General features: G+C 44.7%; 1 protein-coding gene and 1 non-coding gene across 6 annotated transcripts in view; both read right to left on the bottom strand.

Annotated features, from left to right (window-relative positions):
- TRRAP (transformation/transcription domain associated protein) overlaps positions 1 to 8,052 on the bottom strand; it is a 125,728-nt gene extending 117,676 nt beyond the window's left edge. For 4 of the 5 annotated variants that reach the window (XM_064296033.1, XM_064296036.1, XM_064296035.1 and 1 more), the window contains exons 1-5: positions 7,976 to 8,052; positions 5,338 to 5,497; positions 4,877 to 4,926; positions 1,654 to 1,764; positions 519 to 623 (exon numbers count right to left, since the gene is read on the bottom strand). In XM_064296033.1, the coding sequence (XP_064152103.1) occupies positions 519 to 623; positions 1,654 to 1,764; positions 4,877 to 4,926; positions 5,338 to 5,437 (366 nt within the window). In that variant the 5' untranslated portion in view covers positions 5,438 to 5,497; positions 7,976 to 8,052. Of the gene's footprint in view, positions 1 to 518; positions 624 to 1,653; positions 1,765 to 4,876; positions 4,927 to 5,337; positions 5,498 to 7,528; positions 7,648 to 7,975 lie in introns of those variants that run through there. The other variant, XM_064296034.1, reaches the window with a different exon arrangement.
- On the bottom strand, positions 5,010 to 5,204 carry LOC135233028 (small nucleolar RNA ZL1). Its single transcript, XR_010323735.1, has one exon. It is a non-coding gene; the product is annotated as a small nucleolar RNA ZL1 (small nucleolar RNA).
- Positions 8,053 to 18,733: the final 10,681 nt, after the last annotated feature.

Below are 18,733 nucleotides of genomic sequence, written 5' to 3'. Positions count from 1 at the left end.
AGACAGGAATCATTCACAAAGCCAACTCTTCAGACAGAGATTGGACTGGACATTCATATAGAAAATGATACTGCTGAGGAGTGAGCTTCTTGGATCAAGTAGACACATGAGACTGTGGACAGCTCCTTTCTGGAGGGGAGATGAGAAGGCAGAGGAGGACGGAAGCTGACTGAATGGACACGGAAATACAGGTGGAGAGAAAGAGTGTGCTGCCTCATTAGGGGGACAGCAACTAGGCATATATGGCAAGGTATATATAAATTTTTGTATGAGAAACTGACTTGATTTGTAAGCTTTCAGTTAAAAGCACAATAAAAATTTTAAAAAAGTATCATCTTTCTTAGTAATTTGATCAAGAAACTTAACAAAAATGGGGAGAAGGGGACATTAAGAAAGTTTTTGCTCATGTGAATCAGAACTTTAGTGAAAGGAAAATAGCTGCATAATACGGGGTTCATAAGAAAAACATCTGAAGTTTTGAATACGGCCAAACAACAAGAGTTCATTCTAAAGGTTACCTCTAAAAAGCGAAACATCACAGACAACACATTTTTTGTGTGAGGACGAAGATGTTCATTTGTTGGTATTCTGTGAATTATTTCAAGTACTAGCTTCCGCAGTTGCTAGGGAGAAAAACAAAAAAGTTGTAAAGGTAAAAAAAAACTTTCAAGTTCCACATCGGTTCTTTTCCAATTCTACATTGTAATATACCGAGTGTTGGTCGCCACCATACTACCAGATGGATCCCATTTTAAAAGCAGTCCTGTAATTTATTTAAACATAACTCAAAGCACGTAACTGCAAACCATTACTTTGAATATTTCTACACTTGGTTGCCAAATCAACCTAGCTGATTTTTTTCCTCTTTCACAACTTCTCAGTGTTTCCAGCAGAAGAACACTGGTATGCAAACGTGGAATAAAACTGAAGATGAAAAAACAAAAAGCTAACTGCGCTTAGTTTGGGATCTCTCTGCCTAATCTGTTCTCTCCGTTAATGCTATCCCCAGTTACCTTGGGCCCAAGGACGAATTACATCACAAGCTGTACTTCGCTTTCATGATTCTATCTATGGAGCCAACAACTAAAAGGAAGGTTAAAGATATAAGATCTTGAACTGACAAGATAAAAATGTTCTACTTAGCAATACACTGTTCACTAGTATTACAACAATGTTTTTTAAATAGTTATTTTTAGAGATACACACTGAAATATTTATAGGAAAAAGGTATGACGGACTGCTTTAAAATAATCAAGGCAGGGCAAGTGGGTAGGGGTATAAATAAAACATAATTACCACAGATTTTAAGAATTAAAACTAGTAAGATCAGAGTTAGCTAATGGGTATGGGAGGGTGGGGTCGTTAAACTATCCACCCTTCTTCTGTGCTTGAATTTGTCTATAATAAACAGCATTCTCACACATCAACAGTCAGCATTTATGAATAATTTTTAATTATAAAAGAGATATAATGGATAAATTAAAACCAAGACAGCTAAGGGGGCAATGGTCTTGGGCAAAGTTACGCCAAAGTGACAAAACCTCTCTTATGAAACCTTAAGTGCAATCATGGCTTTTTTGAGTTGTTTTAATCCATGAATGCTTACAATCCTACCAAATGACTTTTCCTCTCTGAAGGTTTTGAACAGATTACCTGGGCTGGTTTCTCCTGAAGAAACTGAACTTCTCCGTCTTGAAGAAACGTAAGAAATCGAGGGATGATATGTTCCAGGAATGTAGAATATTGAGGCGATGATGTTACGTTCTAATTATGCAAAACAAAAAAAACCCATTTAAGTGATGTGTATTTTCATTTCAAATTCATATAAGAAACTCAAAGGAATATAAAACATTTTAGCAGAGCAACACCATTTTTAATACTTTTAGATGTTTGAGCTTGAGTGATAATTTAGTTTTAATAAATTAGGATGACTGTTGCTTCTGAAATCCAATTTATGAAAGCCAAATGCTAAAATTTGCCGTTAAAACTGGCACCAATGCTGTGGGAAGTGTTGAACTTGGAGCCTATTCTAGGCTGGCTCTGCTGTTTAATGAGCCCTCTGAATAGTCACTCAGCTTCTAGATCTTAGCTTCTTCAGCTGGAAAATAAAGAGCCTGAACATACCGACACCTTTTCCTACCTAAAAATCTAAGATTACGGCATCCATTATTTATCCCAGCACTGTTTAAAAGAAGGATAGGAAACAAAACTACTTAGGAGAGAGTAGAGTAAAAAGGGAGCCCTGGTGGTGAGTGGTTAAGAGCTCAGGATGCTAACCAAAAAGTCAGCAGTTCAAATCCACCAGCTGCTCCTTGGAAACCCTATAGGGCAGTTTTACCATGTCCTATAGGGTTGCTGTTAAGTCAGGACTGACTCAATGGCAGCAGGATAGTAAAAAGACTCTCAGCATAATATCCGGATTCCGCTTAGGAAGTGTAAACCTTGGACAGTTGCTTAACCTCTCTGTGCCTCAGCGTCCCCAGCTGTTAAGTGAAGATGGTATTTCCCACCTACCTCATACGACAATTGTGAAGATTACACGTGTTAACATACACTAAGCTCGCAACACTGTCCATGGTAAATGCTCAATAAGTATTAGCTGTTACTATCTGCAGAGCCAAATGGTCGGCATTTCGAATCCACCAGGCGCTCCTTGGAAACTCTACGGGGCAGTTCCACTCTGTCCTATAGGGTCGCTACGAGTCGGAATTGACTCGACGGCCCTGGGTTTTGCTGGGGTTTTTTTATCTGCAGAGCACCTGTGTGCCACTTTTCTTCTTTCTTATATAGTCTTGTCCACAACCCCAAGATATGTATTGTCTACATTTCACAGAAAAGAAAGAGGCTCAGAGAGGTGAAACAATTCGCCAGATGCCACAGTCAATATGTTTTTGAAGTGGAATTCAAATCTAGCACCCAGGTCTTCTCCTCCCCTTTTAGTGCCTTTGACTAATGTATTCATTCAACAAATGTTTACCGAGGGTCCATCACGTGCTCAGTGGGGAAAAGGTGATGAGGAGACACAGTTCATGCTCTCAGAGGCAGGGGAGGCAGCAGCGTGGCGATAAAGACAGTTATCACACACACAAAAATGCCTTCTGATACAAAGAAGGACTGGCAACTAAAGGAACATGTAACAAGAGAACACAATTTTCAGGCGGGAATCAATGGCAGAGTACATCTTGAAGAAATGATGCTTACGCTAAAACCTGAGAGGCAAGGGGGAATTATTTATGACAAAACAGAATGTTCTAAGAAAAATATATGCCAAAGCAAAACGTAAGAACACATGAGCTGTAAAAGGTACTAAAAAAAAAAAGTTCAGTATGGAGGGGAACTGGAGGACAAGAGAAAGGAGTTCACCGTTCACTGTCATGAGCGACAGCCTATGAGTCGAGGCGTAGGGACAACTCCGTGTACAATTCTAGGGGCTCCGTCTCATACTACTACCTGGGGGTGCTCTCAGGAGCTGTGTGACTCCTTAATAGTCTCTTCTCAAGTAGCTTTATGGATTCCTTGGAGGCAAGAACTGTGTTTCAATCATCTTTCATCTCCAATGCTTAAGACTTCTTTAATTAAACACCTACATTCAAATGATCCAAGGAAAAGAGAGTGGCACCTTTAGGACTGAAAGATGAACAGAGATACCAGAGGTCTGGCAATGTTTGAGGATTTGGGATTCCAGTCCAGCTACAGTGCAAAGACCTCCAAAACACCTTGGTAACACCCTAGACATCCGGCCAAGGAAAGATCATGCCCTAAAGTCTATTCTAGGCCCACCCCAAAAATGCCTAAAATCAACCTCTACTGAGATCCACAGGGAGACAGAGTTTGGAGGTGGAATTCCATCAAGTTACAGAAGCTTGGGAAACACTGGGTTTTCCACAAGTCCTCCCTAACGAAGTATAAAACCAAGCCTGCACAAGTTCAATGAGATCAGCTAGTAACTGGACTGCCTTGTACAACAACAACAAAAAAAATCAGCACTCTTCAGGGGAACAACAGAATGTAGAGTCCCGATACCATTTTACACACAATGTCCAGTGTACAATGCAAACGAACAGGAAAACGGGCCCCACAGGCAACAGATATTAACTACCAGGCAGCCCAAATGTTGAATTTAGCAAAGACTTTAAAGCAGCCATTACACATGTTCAAAGAATAAAAGGAAAATATAGTCTTAATCAACAAACAGATCAGGAATGTCTGCAGAGCAATGAAATCCATAATAAAGAACCAAAATGGATATTCTAGAATTGAAAGCACAAAAACTGAAATTTAAAAATCAGAGGACAGGCTTGACAGCAGATAGAGAATAACAGAAAGATAGTCAGTGAACCTCAAGAGACAAATCAATAGAATTTATTCCATCTAAAGATAAAAAGGACTGAAGAAAAATGAAGAGAACTTGACACAAAATAAAACTGTAGAATGTGAGGCCCAGAAGAGATACACTGCTTAATCAAGGTCATTTAAGTTATAAGTAGTAGAGCCAAAATGGGGGTCCAGCTCCCATTCCATAACAACCTGCCAACTATTATATGAACGTAAGAAATGCAAAACACAAGTCTGAGTGCATTCCGAGATTATACGCCTAGAAGAGCAATTATATTTTAAAAATGAAGAAAATGTTAAACAGCCAAAACAAAACCAACATTCTTCAACATAATTTGAGGTTCACTAGCACTAACGCAAAGAACTTAGACGACGCTGTGTACCAATTTCCAAATTCCAATTTTGAAATGCAGTAAACTATATTAACAAAGACAATGAATTATGATTTACCAATGGAAAGACTGACAGAGTGGCAGCAAGAAAGCACATATGAATAGTATATTTACCTCAAAGTGAAAAGTATAAAACAGAAAGCTCGTACCTCAAAATTTTCACTAACTTCTTGCATCATTTTTAGCTTTGTTTCATCAGCTGTAAAGGGCGAAACATACCATCAGGTAATTGAAATTATGTTAAGGATGTACCTAAAATTACTGAATTTAATAATTTAAAATGAAGCAATCAGATCTTATCAGTTTGACTGTCATCGTCCAACAGAAGGCACGTAACTAGTTCCCTACAGCCAGTCAGACACAGTCACACACCCCATACACGTGTTCACACCCAGACAGGCACACAGATTCACACCCACATACACACACGTGCCTCTTTGGGGCTCCAGCCAGTAATGCTCATCACTTTGCTTCAACACACAACAGAGAAAGATGAAATGAGGGTAAAATTTAATGTTACTATTTATCTCAATATGCACATCATTTCAGCTAAGATAAATCAGTCACATTAACGCATGTCCTTAATGACAACAAAAAAGGATCCACTCACGTGTATTTACATCCGTGAGAGCTGCCACAAACTGTAGGTATTTTTTCATCAGAGTGGTTTGGTCAACCACCGTGGCCCCTTGTGTTGCAACAAACGCCATTTTCCTTGTGAGTCAGTTTGTTTCTTAAGAAAACGGTATCAAGCCATGAGTTTACTCAGCCTATGAAAAGAATCATATGGTTAGCCAACTTACCAAGGGCACAGGCTCCCAATCTCTGCGGAAATCCTACCTAAATGCCTGCATTAATCTAAAATTTTTGCATTAATCCGGAATAGAACAATATTCCCTCTGCTTTTTTGAAAATAAAATTTACCTATATTCATTTTGTCTATTAATTTTTAAACACACATGCTTCTTCCCCGCCCCCCCCCAATCCACTTTCCTTCTTCCCTCTACGGCAGCGGTTGTCAAACTTTCTCTAAATGCCAGATACTGTAGTAAATATTTTAGGCTTTGCAGCCATGTAGTCTGTCGCAACTACTCCGCTCTGCTGCTAAAGCCCTAAAGCAGCTGAATCTATGAGCAGGGGCTGTGTGGGTTTCATGTAATTTTCATGTCATGGAATATTCTTCTTTGACTTTTTTCCCTGACCATTTAAAAATGTAAAAACCATTCTTAATTCATGAGTCATATAAAAACAGGCAGCAGGCTGAACTTCACCAGCTGATGGTAGTTTGCCTACTGCCTAAGACAATTGGTTCTCAAACTTCAGTGAACATTAAATCACCAGGTGTGAAAAGTGGATTTCCAAGCACCCATCAGGGAGAACTGTGGTTCAGTAAGGGGTCCAGAAAGCTGTAAAATCCGTTTGCAGCTGACACAGCATTGCTGCTGTCTGGTGCCAGTGAGTCCATTAATAACAACCCCACAAGACAGAGAACTGCCCCACTGGGTTTTCTTGTCTGTGATCTACAGGTCTTTCTCCTGAAGAGCAGAGCAGCTGGGTGGGTTCAACACCAACCTGTTAGCAGCCAAGCACCTAACCATTGCACCATCAGGGCTCATAGTAGGCACTCGAATCAATGAACAAAAACTTCAAAAAGCACCTCGGCCAGTGGGAAACATTTGGTGACGGCCACATTTGAGAAATGCGGCTCCAAGATGACACGCTTAGATGAGTGGGACTTGGTTTCTACTTTAAAAGCCATCACAGAAAAGTTTAGAGAACCTGGAGAAATGGATTTTTTACCCAACCTGCTTGTATATACAACTGGTGGCATACTTGTTAAGTGCCACAGCTGCTAACCAAGAGGTTGGCAGTTCGAATCCAGCAGGTGCTTCTTGGAAACTCTACAGGGCAGTTCTACTCTGTCCTACAGGGTCACTATGAGTTGGAATCGACTCGATTAGTAATGGGTTTTTAACTTCATCTGGAAACCCTGGTGGCTAGCTTTTAAGTGCTACAGCTGATAAAAGCCCGGCAGTTCGAATCCACTAGGCACTCCTTGGAAACTCTCTGGGGCAATTCTACTCTGTCCTAACTTCTCTTAGCATTAAAAGGTAGATCCACAGCTTAGTTTTCTTCTTCCTGCAGAAGACGTTCCAGTAACTCCTCTGCAGGCCTTTCCAAAGTTCTGTCTGGTGGATGCACTCCCCCTAGCTCACACCTGTGCCCCAGATGATGGGGACACCCTGACACTAGAGAGCATTTCTCCGATGCAGAGAGGGCGCCCACAGCTGTTCTAGAACAGCCCCCCAGAAGCCCCACCCCGCTGGCTCAGGGCAGGAAAAGTCACCAAGGAAGCCAAGGTGCTGCCCCAGCCCTGCTGAGTGAGCAGACAACTGGCTGCCTCCTCCAGTTCACACTCCCTCCTCCAAACACCAAAGACCCCACATTCGCATCCCCACATCAGGGGCCAAGACTCGGGGTGACGGCCTCTCCCTAGCGAACCCCTCAGTCCCGCCCAGGCCTTCTAAACGGTTCCGGCCCTTTTTTGAGGTCCTCGGACACAGTCAACTCTTCATCTCCCGGCCCCGGGAGGCGAGACTCGCTCTCCGCCGGGTTCAGGGCGCCCTGCGGAAGGAACACGCCCCATTTCGCCTGTCTCCGGGAAAGCAGCACGGAGACCCCGGGGTCCGAGGGGCCCGGCCCGGGTGGGCAGCCTGGAGCCAGCGCGCGAGGGGCAAACGGCCCCCGCCAAGGCTGAAGCGGCGCCGTCGGGCCAGAGGGGGCGCTGTCGGCGCTACTACCTTCGCTCTCGGCGCCGGGCCAGGCGAGCCAGGTGCCTGCGTGGAGGCCGGGAGGTGCCAGGCTGGCTGGGCTGGGGGGGCCGCCTCCGCTGGGAAGGGGGTCCCAATCCCTCCGGTCCCAAACGGCCCTCCGCCTCCCTCCTTTTGTCGCTATCCCCGGGCGCTCAGCGACCGCCTCCCGGGCCGCGCTACGGCGCGCGCCGAGGGCCAATTTCCGCGCCGCTGGCTCCGCCTCCCGCGTCTCCCCAGCTCGGTCCGGCAGCTCGCGGAGGCTCAACGACGGCCGCCGGCCCCGCCGCCCGGCCCGGGCCCCGGCGCCAGGCTGGGGCGGCCCGGGGCGACCGGAGCCTCCTTCCGTGCCTCGGCGGAGCCGCCGCGCCACGCAGGCCTCCCCACTCCCCGGCCCCGCCGCGCGCCTCCCCGAACCGTTCCACCGCCCTCGCGCACCTCGAGCTCGGCGCTCGGCCCCCGCAGCCCCGGCCGGGCCCCGCGCGAAACCCGCCGGGCCGCCGCCGCCACCGCCGCTCCGCCGCGCAGTCCCGCCCCCACTCTCAGCGCAGACGGAGAGCTGGGCCCCGCGCACCGCCCCTAAGTGGGTGCGGCCTGGGCGCGCGGCAGGAGCAGGGAGGGGCGCCTGTGCCGGGTGGGCTGCCCGGCCCTTTAAACCCGCGCCTGCAGAGCCGCCGGTGCCGAGTGTCTGTAGACTCGTGCTCTTGGGTCTCCTCGCGGGAGCCAGGCGGGGGGTCCTTGGGGCTCCTGCGGACGGTGGGCAACCGAGGGGCTTCCGGAGGGGGCGGCGGGCGGGCCCGGTAGAGCCCCCGCTCGGAGTAAACGTGGCAGGTAGGGCGGGTTGACTCCTTAGCTCCCCTGGTGGGGTCTCTGGGGTCTTAACCCGCGGAGAGAAGACGAGGCCAGGAGGGTCTCTGGGAAGGCGAAGACTGGAGATAGACCGGGACTTTGGTAAAAACCTGGAGTTTGCCTGGAGGTGGCCGACCTGGGAGCAGAAAGGCCTGTTGGTTCTGCAGCTGCACCGCACCGCTTTCCATCCGCTCCTACCAGGCGGGCAGGTGCTGAGGGCAGAACCGATGGAGCTCAGGCCCCGGGCCGGGCAAGAGAAATGCAGAAATGAAATGGAGGGGGGAATGGGGCCCAGAGGCCCAGGTAAGATGCTGTGGGTTGCACCGAGAGGCGCCTCAGGGAAAGCACTGTCACGCCCCCTCCCCCCCCGCAAAAAAAAAAACAAAACTCCATCTGTGTCAGTGGTTTCACAGTTCTGGTAATGGATGGTTACCAGACCATAAAAGCCAAACTCCACCACCCCCCCAGGACCTCACTCCACCTTGTGACCCCAATACTCCCCAGCATGTTTTCTCCTTTTTTAAAATGGGCAACCGAGAGCTTGACATAACTAACACCTGAAGAACCTGTAAGTTTTTCTCCTTCCTCTGCCTTCTTCCTCCTTCACATACCTCTGTTAAAGACTTTGTTTTGACCTAATGTTGATGGCTTTGTTCTTTGTTTCAAACTGATGCAAATAACTTTGTTTTGTTCTATTGGACCACTGTGACTTAAAACCCTCACAGCCCAGGTAGCTGATATGTATCTCTTTATTCTGATAAAGAGTCTTTTGTCATTGTCCTGTAATGCATAACTCTTCCGGCTGTCCTGTAATGCATAACTCTTCCGGCCAGGCCATCTGCAGAGTACAAAGGCACTTCAAACCCTTGTAAGATTCTTTACAAGCTCGAATGTAGAATTGCTCTTGGGGACTCCAGAGAGACAGGCTATGTTGCTGCTGGGTCCCCGGTGATGTAGACATCTCCTTAATAAACGTTCTCACTCTTTCTGACTTGGAGTATGTTTCATTGGCTTGACTGCTCCAGGGCATGGACCCTAATCAGGTAACAACCTCCTAACCCTTCCTGACATCACCAACCCACATCATCACTCACCCAACAGATATATTTCACAGCTTGCAGTAAATAGAGCCTGCAGATATTTTCTTGGAAGGACACTGCCTTATTATGAGACGTGTTCCTTTATTGTTTAATGTTTAATTCAAGAACAAGCCTCAGCTGAAGTGTTGGGGTTGTAGGTGAATATTTTTAGTGCCAATTATTTCTGTTATAGGAGAAAGAAAATGGGTTAGAACACCCCTCTGCCTATGGAAGAAGCTGCCTGTTTGCAAGCAAAATCCTCTCTGCCCCACCAGTCAAGTGGACTCCAACTCATGGTGATCTCATATGTCTCAGAGGAGAACTGTGCTCTGTAGAGTTTTCAGTGGCTGATTGTTCAGAAGTAGATCGCCAGGCCTTTCCTCTGAGGCACCTAAGCGGACACCACCCCCACACTCCCACAAAAGGTGCGACGTGTAAATTTGGGGAAGGTTGGAAAATCTCAGGGCTGAAATCAATGTGTCAAATGTATAATATTGTTGGGGGGGTGGATAGAGAAAAAAGCAGATGTAGACAAATCCTTTGATTAGGTTTCGGCTTAATTGCATATGATAAACACCTACAGTTAGGCCTAGCCCAGAACAAGGAGTCAACCTTCGCTTCGGTCAAGTCCCTACGTTTCCCCATGGCCTGACCTTCTCCTATCAAAGTACCCATTACCCTGTTAGGACTTTTGCCTGTTTTCTTGTCTGTTTCCTTAACTAAAGGTCGGGAACAGTGTTATCTTCATCCCTATAAGGTAAACTATATCATGTCCTTTTCCCTGCTTAAAACCCTCCAAAAACTCAACATCACTGGTCATTAGGGAAATGTACATCAAGACCACAATGAGATACCACTTCGCCCCCACTAGGATGCCTATTAAGGAGACCTGGTCATGCGATGGTTAAGAGCTCAGTTGCTAAGTGAAAGGTTGGCAATTTGAACCCACCCAGCCGCTCCAGGGGAAAAAGACGGGGTGATCTGCTTCCTTAAAGATTACAGCCAATACCATTTACAGTAGCCCCCAAGAAGATAAAATACTTAGGAATAAATCTTACCAAAGATGTAAAAGACCTATACAAAGAAAACTACAATGTACTAGTGCAAGAAACTAAAAGGGACCTACATAAGTGGAAAAACATACCTTGCTCATGGATAGGAAGACTTAACATAGTAAAAATGTCTATTCTACTGAAAGCCATCTATACATACAATGCACTTCTGATGCAAATTCCAATGACATTTTTTAATATGACGGAGAAACAAATCACCATATGGAAGGGAAAGAAACCCCGGGTAAGTAAAGCATTACTGAAAAAGAAGAAAGTGGGAGGCCTCACTCTATCTGATTTTAGAACATTACACAGCCACAGTAGTCAAAACAGCCTGGTACTGCTACAACAACAGGCACAGACCAATGGAACAGAATTGAGAACCCAGATATAAATCCATCCACATACGAGCAGCTGATATTTGACAAAGGCCCAGTGTCGATTAATTGGGGAAAAGATAGTCTTTTTAACAAATGGTGCTGGCATAACTGGATATGCATTTGCAAAAAAATGAAACAGGACCCATACCTCACACCATGCACAAAAACTAACTCCAAGTGGATCAAAGACTAAAACGATAAAGATCATGGAAGAAAAAATAGGGACAACGTTAGGAGCCCTAACACAAGGCATAAACAGAATACAAAACATTACTAAAAATGACGAAGAGAAACCAGATAACTGGGAGCTCCTAAAAATCAAACACCTGTGCTCACCTAAAGACTTCACCAAAAGAGTACAAAGACCACCTACAGATTGGGAAAAAATTTTCAGCTATGACATCTCTGACCAGCGCGTGATCTCTAAAATCTGTATGATTCTGTTAAAACTCAACCACAAAAAGACAAACAACCCAATCACAAATTGGGCAAAGAATATGAACACACACTTCACTAAAGAAGATATTCAGGCAGCTAACAGATACATGAGAAAATGCTCTCGATCATTAGCCGTTACAGAAATGCAAATTAAAACTACGATGAGATTCCATCTCACTCCAACAAGGCTGGCATTAATCCAAAAAACACAAAATAATAAATATTGGCGAGGCTGCAGAGAGATTGGAACTCTTATACACTGCTGGTGGGAATGTAAAATGGTACAACCACTTTGGAAATCTATCTAGCGTTTTCTTAAAAAGTTAGAAATAGAACTACCATACAACCCAGAAATCCCACTCCTCGGAATATATCCTAGAGAAATAAGAGCCTTTACATGAACAGATATATGCACACCCATGTTTATTGCAGCACTGTTTACAATAGCAAAAAGCTGGAAGCAACCAAGGTGTCCATCAACGGATGAATGGTTAAATAAATTATGGTATATTCACACAATGGAATACTACACATCAATAAAGAACAGTGAGGAATCTGTGAAACATTTCATAACATGGAGGAACCTGGAAGGCATTATGCTGAGTGAAGTCGGATGCAAAAGGACAAATATTGTGTAAGACCACCATTATAAGAACGTGAGAAATACTTTAAACTGAGTTGTGGTTACCAGAGGGGGGAGGGAGGGAGGGTGGGAGAGGGTTATTTACTGATTAGATAGTAGATAAGAACTACTTTAGGTGAAGGGAAGGACAACCTTCAATACAGGGAAGGTCAACTCACCTGGACTGGACCAAAAACAAAGAAGTTTCCTGGATAAACTGAATGCTTTGAAGGTCAGCAGAGCAAGGGCGGGGGTTTGGGGACTATGGCTTAAGGTGACTTCTAAGTCAATTGGCAAAATAAATTCTGTTAAGAAAACATTCTGCATCCCACTTTGAAGTGTGGCCTCTGGGGTCTTAAATGCTAACAAGTGGCCATCTAAGATGCATCAATTGGTCTCAACCCACCTGGATCAAAGGAGAATGAAGAATACCAAGGTCACACGATAACTATGAGCCCAAGAGACAGAAAGGGCCACATGAACTAGAGACTTACATCATCCTGAGACCAGAAGAACTAGATGGTGCCCGGCCACATCCGATGACTGCCCTGACAGGGAGCACAACAGAGAACCCCTGAGGGAGCAGGAGAACAGTGGGAGGCAGACCCCAAATTCTCATAAAAAGACCAGACTTAATGGTCTGACTGAGACTAGAAGAATCCCGGTGGTCATGGTCCCCAGACCTTCTGTTGGCCCAGGACAGGAACCATTCCCGAAGACAACTCATCAGACATGGAAGGGACTGGACAGTGGGCTGGAGAGAGATGCTGATGAAGAGTGAGCTACTTGTATCAGGTGGACACTTGAGACTGTATTGGCATCTCCTGTCTGGAGGGAAGATGGGAGGGTAGAGCGTGTTAGAAACTGGCAAAACGGTCACGAAAGGAGAGACTGGAAGAAGGGAGCGGGCTGACTCATTAGGGGGAGAGTAAATGGGAGTATGGAGTAAGGTGTATATAAGCTTATATGTGACAGACTTGATTTGTAAACTTTCACTTAGAGCACAATAAAAATTATTAAAAAAAAAAAAAAGATTACAGCCAAGAAAACCCTACAGGACAGTTCTATTCTGTCACATGGGGTCACTATGAGTCAGAGTTGACTCTATGGTACCTAATACCAACAACAAAGATGGCTGTTAACAGAAAAAAAATAAATAAATAACAAGTGTTGGCGAGGATGTGGAGAAATTGGAACTTCATCCATTGCTGGTGGGATAGTAAAATGGTGACGTTGCTGTGGAAAACAGCGTGGCAGTTCCTCAAAGGGTTAAAGATAGAATTACCATAAAAAAATTTTTTTTTTATCGCAATTCCACTTCTAGGTGCATACCTAAAAGAATTGAAAGCAGAGACATAAACAGAGACTTGTTCACCAATGTTCGTTGCAGCACTATTCACAGTTGCCAAAAGGTAGAAACAACCCAAGTGTCCATCAGCAGATGAATAAAACCAAAACCAAATGTGTTGCCATCGAGTCGATTCTGACTCATAGCGACCCTATAGGTCAGAGTAGAACTGCCCCATAGAGTTTCCAAGGAGCGCCTGGTGCCCCATAGAGTTTCCAAGGAGCGCCTGGTGGATTCGAACTGCTGACCTTTTGGTTAGCAGCCGTAGTACTTAACCACTAAGCCATCAGAGTTTCCAACGGATGAATGGATAAGCAAAGCGTAGTATATCCGTACAATGGAATCTTATTCAGCCATAAGGAGAAATGAAGTTATGATACATGCTATATGGTGAACTTGAAAACATTCTGAATTTTTGAGTGAAATAAGTTAGACACAGAAGAACAAATATTGTATGATCCTATATTTATGAAATATCCAGCACAGGCAAATACATAGAGACAGAAGTTTATCAGAGGTGGGTGGAAGGGGGAAATGGGAAGGTGTTGCTTATGGGGTGCTGAGTTTTTGTTTGGGGTCATAAAATTTGGTTAGAGAAAGCGGTGACGGTTGTACAACATTGTGAATGTGATTAACATCTGAACTGTACACGTAAAAATGGCAAATGTTTCGTTACACAGGACGGCCTGGTCTCGCAAATCTTCCACCTTTGACGGTACAGTCTTACCACTTTTCTATCGCTTGTTATAGTGAAAGATATTTGAGTTTTCCTTCTCTAACAGGTTTCCACCTTACACAGGTTCCAACTTGCACAGGTTTTACTGTATAAATTTCACCATAATAAATTTTCTTTTCTTTTCAATAAAAAAAAAAACCTTCAAAAAACATTTCAACAAGGGGCATCTGGGGTCTTAAACACTAGCAAGCAGCCATCTAAGATGCATCAAATGGTCAACCCACCTGGATCAAAGGAGAATGAAGAACACCAAGGACACAAGGCGATTACCAGCCCAGGAGACAGAAAGGGTCACATGAACCAAAGACTACATCATCCTTAGACCAGAAGAACTAGATGGTGCCCGGCTACAACCACTGACTGCCCTGACAGGGAACACAACAGAGAACCCCTGAGGAAGCAGAAGAGCAGTGGGATGCAGACCCCAAATTCTCATAAGACCAGACTAATGGTCTGACTGAGACTAGAAGGGCCCCAGTGGTCATGGCCCCCAGACTTTCTGTTGGGCCAGGATAGGAACCATTCCTGAAGCCAACTCTACAGACATGGATTGGACTGGACAATGGGTTGGAGAGGGATGCTGGTGAGGAGTGAGCTTCTTGGATCAGGTGGACACTTGAGACTATGTTGGCATCTCCTGCCCGGAGGGGAGATGAGAGGGTGGAGGGGGTTAGAAGCTGGCAAAACGGACAGGAAAAGAGAGAGGGGAGGGAGGGAGTGGGCTGTCTCATTAGCGGGAGAGTAATTGGGAGTGTGTAGCAAGGTGTATATGGGTTTTTGTATGAGAAACTGACTTGATTTGTAAACTTTCACTTAAAGCACAATAAAAATTATAAACAGAAAACAAAAAAGTGCTTCAACGTCTCCTCACCATTGGCCCTGCTTACCTCCCCACCCATCGTCATCATCATGCCCAGCCCCATGGCCTAGCTATGCCTCAGACCCAACTTGTTCCTGCCTTAGGATCTGGCAGCTAATTCCTCTCTCTGGAAAGTTCTTCATGTCACCCTTGCTCAGCTCACGTATTAGCTCTTCAGAGAGGCCTTCCATAATCAATATAAAAAAACCCCTCTTCCTCCTGCTCACCATCTCTTGTAATACTGTGTTCCCCTCATACCCTCCCAATCTCAGATTATTTACTTATTTATCATGTTTCCCTTTCTGTCATTGTTCACTAATATTATTAAATAAAAAACAAATGAAGAAATTTGTACCCTTTCTGGAATAATAGTATACGAACCCATACAGGAGGGGTCAACTGGAGCACTCAGAAGGAGAATAAAGGGAGCCCCCAAATGTCCACACTGGGGGGCATGAGAATCTGCGCAGGTGGTCTCTGCCGTGGGGTGAGTCAGGACACTAGGCTTCAGCCTGATCTTTTAAGAGCAACCAAAAGGCCATTCCCTCTCCAGTGCCCCTGGTGGGCTAAAGTCCCTGCTGGCCATGCCACCTTTGCTGCATGTTTCCTGAAGGCTGGCCCTAAGGGTTCCACCCTTATAAAAAGTCATCCCCATGATGAATTAATAACCTAGCACCTTATACTCTAGGTCTCTTGTGGGTTTGGACAAGGCAACTCATTGTCCTGGGGTCTCGACAATTCCAGCTGCCCTGGCGGAGACAAGGGCCAGGCCTGGTTGTTGTTAGTTGCCATTGAATCAGCTCTGATTCCTGGCAATCCCATATACAACAGAATGAAACGTTACTGCTCCTGCACCATCTTCACAATTGTTGGTATGTTTGAGTCCATTGCTGGGGCTATTGTATCAGTCCCTCTCATTGACATTTCTCTCGTTTTTGCTGACCCTCTACTTTACCAAACATAGAGTCCTTTTCTATCGATTGGTCTTTCCTGATGATGGGTCCAAAATAATCAAGATGAAGTCTCTTCTTCCACGATTCTAAGAAGCATCCTGGTTGTATTTCCTCTAAGACTGATTTATTCATCTGGCAGTCCACAGTATATTCATCACCACAACCACAGTTGGAAGGCATCAATTCTTCATCTGTCTTCCTTCTTCATTGTCCTGCTTTCTCATGAATATGAGGTGATTGAAAATACCATAGCTTGGGTCAGGCACACCTCAGTCATCAAAGTGACATCTTTGCTTTATAAGCCAGGCCTGGTTGTGTTGTTGTTGTTGTTTGGTGCTGTCAAGTCAGTTCCGACTCATTGCGACCCTATGCACGACAGAATGAAACACCGCCCGGTCCTGAGCCATCCTTAGAATCGTTGTTATGCATGAGCTCATTGCTGCAGCCACTGCGTCAATCCACCTCGTTGAGGGTCTTCCTCTTTTCCACTGACCCTGTACTCTGCCAAGCATGATGTCCTTCTCCAAGGACTGATCCCTCCTGACAACATGTCCAAAGTATGTAAGACGCAGTCTCGCCATCCTTGCCTCTAAGGAGCATTCTGGCTGTACTTCTTCCAAGACAGATTTGTTCGTTTTTTTTGGCAGTCCATGGTGTATTCAACATTCTTTGCCAACACCACAATTCAAAGGCATCAATTCTTCTTTGGTCTTCCTTATTCACTGTCCAGCTTTCACATGCATATGATGTGATAGATGTGGGTCAGGCGCACTTTAGTCTTCAAGGTGACATCTTTGCCCTTCAACACTTTAAAGAGGTCCTTTGCAGCAGGCCTGGAGCCATGGTAAATTCAGTTTTGCCCCCTCCAAGGTACCACAGGTTTTAGCCCAAAAAGCCTGTTCCAGAAACTTATCCGTAGTTATTATCAACCTAGTGGCCCTCACCTCCCACAATTACATTTTCAGGGCAGGACAAGGGGGATCTGAGGCAGGAATATGGCCACTGGAACTGCCCATTTCCAAAGGGAGATTCAATTACACCACCCTCGCTAAGACCAACAGACAGACTAACCTGCTTTATAAAGATTTTCAGTGCCAAGAATTGACACCAAGGAAGTGCGAACCTTCCCTTACTCAGAAAATGGAATTATCCAGAACATGCTGCTACCACCACCACCCACAGCCAGATGAATATGGTTTGACTGCACACAACTTCTGATTATCCCTGGGCCCCAGAGACTGGTCTGCAGCTGCTGTTCTGCATGTTTGGCCCCAGGCATCCCCCCATAAAAGCTGTCTTTGGTGTCTGTCCTGGCCAATGGTCACCTCACACAAGGAGCAAATATCCCCCCTCTGTGTGCCACTGCGGATGGGATGAGACAGTGTCTATGACAGCAGCCAGTACCTACTGGGCACTCGAGAATGATTGTCCAAATAACTTTTGCTGAGTCTTGTTCAAGGCCTTGGGGGAACCATCAAAAAGAGGATTCATCTTATTCTTGCAGCCATTCAACAAGGATCTACTTTAAGTGGGGCCTATGGTGGTTCAGTGGTAGAATTCTTCCCCTCCATGGGAGAGACCTGAGTTTGATTCCCGACCAATGTGTGATACTATGGTGCTGAATAGATTTCAGTGGCACTACCATGGACTAGGAGGAAAGGCCTGGCAATCTACTTCTGAAAATCAGCCAATGAAAACCCTATGGATCATCATTAGCAATGTTTTATATCGATTACATGTTGAAGTGATAGTACTTTGGGTATTTTTGTTGTCAGGTGCCATCGAGTCAGTTCCAACTCATAGCAACCCTATGTACAACAGAATGAAACACTGCCCAGTTCTGCACCATCCTCACAATTGTTGCTGTGTTTGAGCCCACTGTTGCAGCCACCAGGTCAATCCCTCTCCTTAAGGGTCCTTCTCGATATCCTAGGCATTGCTGATCTGAAATGGACTAGTATTGGCCATTTTGAATTGGACAATCACATGGTCTACTATGCTGGGAATGACAAATTGAAGAGGAATGGCATAGCATTCATTCGTCATCACAAAGACCATCTCGAGATCTATCCTGAAGTACAACTCTGTCAGTGGTAGCAGGATACCCATATGCCTACAAGGAAGACCACTTAATATGACTATTACTCAAATTTAAGCATCAATCACTAATGCCCAAGATGAAGAAATTGAAGATTTTCACCAACTTCTGCAGTATGAATTTGATCAAACATGCAATCAAGTTTCATTGATAATTACTGGTGATTGGAATGCAAAAGTTGGAAACAAAGAAGAATCAGTAGTTGGAAAACATGGCCTTGGTAACAGAAAGGACCCTGAGATCACATGATAGAATTTTGTAAGACCAACTGACTTATTCATTGCAAATACCTTTTTTCAGCATCACAAACAGCGACTATACATGTGGACCTCGTTGGATGGAATACACAGGAATCAAATTGACTACATTTGTGGAAAGAGATGATGGAAAAGCTCAATATCATCTGTCAGAACAAGGCCAGGGGCCAACTGTGGAACAGACCATCAACTGCAGGTATGCAAGTTCAAGTTGAAACTGAAGAAAAGTAAAACAAATCCGCGAAAGCTAAAGTATGACCTTGAGTATGACTCACCTGAATTTAGAGACCATCTCAAGGACAGATTTGATGCATCGAACACTAATGACAGAAGATCAGGTGAGTTGTGGAATGACATTAAGGATATCACACATGAAGAAAGCAAACGGTCATTAAAAAGACAGGAAAGAAAGAGACGACCAAAATGGATGTCAAAAGAAACTCTAAAACTTTTTCTTGAATGTAGAGTAGCTGAAGCAAATGGAAGTATTTTGGTTATATCGGGTTAAATAAAACATTATTAAAA

The sequence above is a fragment of the Loxodonta africana genome, chromosome 12 (assembly GCF_030014295.1).
Source record: "Loxodonta africana isolate mLoxAfr1 chromosome 12, mLoxAfr1.hap2, whole genome shotgun sequence".
Lineage (NCBI taxonomy): Eukaryota > Metazoa > Chordata > Mammalia > Proboscidea > Elephantidae > Loxodonta > Loxodonta africana.
The sequence above is the reverse complement of the archived record's forward strand: the minus strand, read 5'-3'. Positions and strand labels throughout refer to the sequence as shown.